Below are 5,028 nucleotides of genomic sequence, written 5' to 3'. Positions count from 1 at the left end.
TTTTTAAACACCAACATCACTCTAGCTAATTGTGATCCCTTGGTATAACTACTGTAAAACAAATGAGACCCTGGTGGAGACAATATTATGGTCACTTCTATCTCACACCAGCCCAGGGTCAGAATCATTGACTGTACATATGTCAGTGGTCAGACTGTTTCTCAAAGTGAAGACTACATTTCCCATAAGCCTTGTTGCAAGAGGATGTTTGCTTCTTTGGTGTCTGTCTTTAAAGTTGTGCTTGATGTTACAGGTTGGCAGTGGCAGGGTGACATCACCTGGAATCAGAGATGGTAGTTTCTATACACTGTACCACATGTCAAGTGATCATGTGAATGATGTTTACAATGCATCACAGTCATGATAGGAAGGTTTCTAATGTTCTCAGGAGACGTTACAAAGGCTTTCAGAGCTCATAATGGTTTTTGCACCATCATTACATAACATATATTACCCTTGAATACCTTAACTAACACATTCACACAGAAGGTGTTAATGAAACACGCAAGGCAAGGTATGTAGAAACATTATTTTTTAATCTAAAAACACAAAAACAGATACATTAAAACAATCAGAAAAACATTTTAAAAAAGTGCAACATAACAAAAGTATTTACATGTGACTCCCCAGCAGGGAATGATAATCCGATAGACTATATATTATATAGTCTATCGGATTATCATCCCCCGCAGTATGCTGCTCGCCCTGTCACGTCCAGTCCTGTCTGTGGCCTTCTCTACAGGGTCCCTCACAAAGCTGTTCCACAGACGAAGAGTCTCATCAGCCCCAATCGTAGCACATGTGGAGTTGTCTGGGCTCAGAGTGGCATGAAGAACTCTGTCATCATGTCCTAAAAGAAGAGAAAGTGCATTTATTATCTTAGAACAGCAAAAGCATGAACAACAAGACTGCTTTGAAATGTTAGCTGGTGGTTCCCTTTTAAAAAGCCCCAAGTATGGGGCGTCCGGGTATTGTAGCGGTAGACTCCCTGCCCACCAACACGAGGGTCACAGGTTCATGCCCACGTGTTACCTCCGGCTTGGTCGGGTGTCCATACACGCACGATTGGCTGTGTCTGTGGGTGGGAAGCCGGATTGGCGGTATGTGTCCTGGTCACAGCGGAAGGGGACTGGAAGGGAACTGGTGGGAATAGCGTGAGAATCTGGGGGGAAAAAATGTCTGGGCGAGTATCAGACAAGTTTTAAGATTCTCCCCCCTTCTCTCCACATTGTACTTGGCCAATTTCCCCTGCTGTCCCGGTCATTGCTCCACCCCACCAGCCGCGTCTTTTCACACGACACAGAGTTTCACCAGCGTGTGAGAGGATCACGCTATTCCCCCAGTTCCCCTCCTGTTTGACTTCAAACCTGCAACCTTCGTGATGATAGGCAGGGAATCTACTGCTGCACCACCCGGACACACCGACTGTCGTGACAAGAACTTACCATTGAGCTCTGCAACTTTGGAGAGGGATGGGTACTTCCAGATAACAACATTGTTGCTGTTGAGTCCATGGGTAGAAAGCAGCTCCTTGTAGTTGGGCGCAAACACCAGGGAAGAGATCTGAAAGGCAAAGACATCACATGGCTTAAGTCACAAAATAAAAAAAGTACACAGTGAATCATCGACTGACGGTAACCATCAACATCATACGAAGGGACTGGATGGGCTGAAAGTTGCACGGTTACCTGGGACTGAGTGTCAAGTGAGCTGATGCAGGAGCCACTGTTCACATTCCAGACGCGGATGTGTCGGTCACTGGTCCCACCTCCAGAAGCAAGGATGTTCCGCTGCCATGGACACCAGGCCAAAGCCTAAGACAAGATGGCAAAATAAATGAATACGATTGTCAGAATTCACAGCATGATCTGATGTACAAGTCCCACTGCCAGGGTTTAGAACCAGAGGTGCCCAAATGCTTTCCTATGAAGGGCCACAAATTCATCTGGAAGGAGGGCAGCGGGGCCAAAAATTAATACTGACATTAAGTGAAAATGTGTTATATTTTTGTAGACTATTCTAATAAAAAAAAATAAAAAAAAAGTATTTTCTCTGTTTAACAGTAATTTCATCAGTTAGATTTAGAGTTGATGGATTCCTTAGGTCTTCTAGTTTCATCTTCTAAGTATCATCACTCTAGCTTTTTTTTTAAATGAGCCCGCCACAGCCTCTGAAAAACAATATTGTGTGTGTGTGTGTGTGTGTGTGTGTGTGTGAAAAATAGAGAGTAAAAACAACAATGTGGTTTGTTTGGTTGTCAGGGTGAAGCTCCTCACCTTGACGGCTCCTTGGTGCTGGTTCCAGCAGCGGAGCGACTGGTGGTGATTCACGCCGGGCCACACGTTCACCAGGTTGTCGGCGCCACCGCTGGCCAGGTACTTCCCGTCAGGAGACCACTGCAGACCGCACACCTCGTCAGTGTGACCCCTCAGCGTGGAGACGTGGTGGTCCGCCACCCTCACATCATGGTGGTGGATGAGTGCTGAGCTGGAGCCACTGAGGGAGAGTGTAAAAAAAAATATATATATATATATATATTTAAACACATTTTGCCCCCCGAGCCCCTCGTTAACTTCCTACCCTGTAGCCAGTGACAGTTATAGACACAAGTGTCGGACAGAGACTGTACCTGGTCAGAACGTGTTCATTCCAAGATAAGCAACCAACTCTCCCCACGTGGCCGGCCATGTTGCGTAGACGCTTCCGGGTCTCCACATCCCACAACTGAGGGAAGGAAAATATAAGAACAATTGTTTTCTTAACCCATTGATACCTGATGCAGCATTTGCGTGTATATCCCTCATTTGTGTGCGTATCCCTTTAAGACGGCGAACCGCGTTAACTTAAAGGGATACACACACAAATGCTGCATCAGGTATCAATGGGTTAATGCAGGAATAAACCAAGTTTCCAGTACATTAGAGTGCACTCTGTAATGAAGCCAAGACTCAGTGGTGTGTGTGTGTGTGTGTTAGCCTGCTTACCTGAACTTTGCAGTCACTGGTGCCGATGGCCAGGTAGCGAGCCTCTTTGGCCCACGACACTGAAGTGATGTAGTCCTCTCCTTCACCATCCATCTTCATGAGCTCAGTGACGTCTCCCTGACTGTGATCCCACACGTAGACACTGTCACCGAGAGCCACAGCAAGAAGGTCGCGACTGCCCCAGTCAAGTAGACTCAGATCTGGGAGAAGTGGGACCAAATGAAAGCTTGTTAAGTACAAAAGGGCTCCCCCCCAACAACCCAATATGCAAACTTTATATTTATTTATTTTATTTATTTATAAATTTATAAAGATATGAAACTTGAGATATAAATCAATGAATGGCCTAATTATTAGACCATTAATTGACTCTAATACCCATGTCACCAGGCCAACAACTAAACCCAAAAACCCAAGAAATGCATGTACATTACTAGGAATAAATCACCACTCTTTGCCACCCGCCCAGTCATAGAAATATGAAGTTAGATGAGAAACTCACAGAAATCATTCCTGAGCTCAGGGCAATCAAGGATTCGGTCAGCAGCAGTTGATATGTGTCTGGTCTTCTTGACACAAGCTGGGGCCGTGGCTTGACTGGAGAGGACTTTCACATTGTTCCGCCGATAGCCTGTAAACTTGTCCTGATAGCCTGTAAATGAGAGGAAAACGAATTATACACCGTTCACTTTCCCTGCTCGGGTCGTCATACAGTTGCACGACAGCATCAGTAATGTAAAATGCTATACCTCCTGGATCAAACAGTGGCTTCCCTTCCAGGTTCAGGATCTTCGCCTCTTCAATGTCGAACCCATTGAGTGCGACAGACCAGGCTTTCCGGTTCTCCTGCAAAAGACACATAGCCTAGTCAATAACATGCCTATAAAATACAGGCCAGACATACTGTAAACTTTAAAGTATCAAAGCAAACTGACCAGTGCTCCCATAGGATCTTTTGTGTCGACAGGATCAGCCTCCTTTGTCAGAAGGAAGTTTGCCACCTCCATTTGTTTGGGATTTCTGGTGGGAATGAAGCGGTCGCCTCCAACATTGGAACAGGTGCGTTTTTTGCCTTTACATAGGAGAAGTATTTCATTGGTTAACAGTTTTCAGAAACTTTTACTAAAAGAGATCCAACACCACAATCTGTTTGACAAGTCTGCTGAAGACTAAACATTATACTGGAAGGCATCCATACAAATTATATTTCAATCATGTGAGCAAGTTACCTGGAGTTTTCCTCCGCGTTTTGGCAGGGGACAAAACATTTGGAGGCGTTGAGTCGCTGGCCTCCTTTCGCCACCTCGCCATGTTGGTGATCCTCATGTCGTTATGCAGCAGTCTGAAAGTAGCGTAAACGTTCGCTAGCATGAGAGACGAGGAGAGCAGTTAACGCTATTTAACATGTTCATTCACATTTAGCTCAAATGTAAACAGTAAACTGGTGGGCTTAACCAGTTGACTTAAGTTTCATTTCATGAAAAATAGCAGCAGTTACATTCGTTAGTTAACCGTAAGGTTCATTAGCTAACCATACTACTCAATGTCAAATTTGCTAAACTACATTATGCTACCGTTGTGTGAAGAATACATGGTCGTCCGTCCGCCTCGAATTGGAGCCGTCTCGCCGTCTGGCGGCGCCAGCGAGCCCTACATGCTAACGTTAACGTTAGCATAGCATGTAGCGTTCGTTAGCTCACAACTTACAGTAACATACTGTACAGATTTACTGATTACATTAATCCACTATTAAATGCAATGTTTTGTCTTTTAGCTTGTAGAATTCACTAACCTCTCTGAGAAGAAATGTGCTCCAAGTCGTTTGTCAGTAGTTTGTTGTTGATAGTATGATTACTCGCTCTCTCTCTCTCTCTCAATTTCCAACAAGTTATATCAAGAGTTTGTAATCATATGACGGGGAAGGCTTGCGCCAGCGTTTATATCTATTTTTTAAATGCCGAAAGCGGTGCGGTGATTGGTTACTGTAACAACGGCGAAAATGCATGTATGTGATTGGCGTAGAAAACCTCGTTGGTTCGCCTCC

The 5,028-nt window shown here is 44.7% G+C and overlaps 1 protein-coding gene across 1 annotated transcript; it reads right to left on the bottom strand.

Annotated features, from left to right (window-relative positions):
* Positions 1-712: 712 nt before the first annotated feature.
* LOC310770661 (cell division cycle protein 20 homolog) lies at positions 713-4,310 on the bottom strand (the record flags this gene model as incomplete). Its single annotated transcript, XM_083663403.1, has 10 exons — positions 713-850; positions 1,446-1,563; positions 1,689-1,814; positions 2,277-2,496; positions 2,630-2,724; positions 2,985-3,184; positions 3,487-3,636; positions 3,734-3,830; positions 3,920-4,056; positions 4,214-4,310. Coding segments are annotated over 10 exons (1,378 nt in total), but the record flags the coding sequence as incomplete, so codon positions are not given.
* Positions 4,311-5,028: the final 718 nt, after the last annotated feature.

Source organism: Poromitra crassiceps, assembly GCF_964638095.1.
Source record: "Poromitra crassiceps genome assembly, contig: HAP1_SCAFFOLD_144, whole genome shotgun sequence".
Lineage (NCBI taxonomy): Eukaryota > Metazoa > Chordata > Actinopteri > Beryciformes > Melamphaidae > Poromitra > Poromitra crassiceps.
The sequence above is the reverse complement of the archived record's forward strand: the minus strand, read 5'-3'. Positions and strand labels throughout refer to the sequence as shown.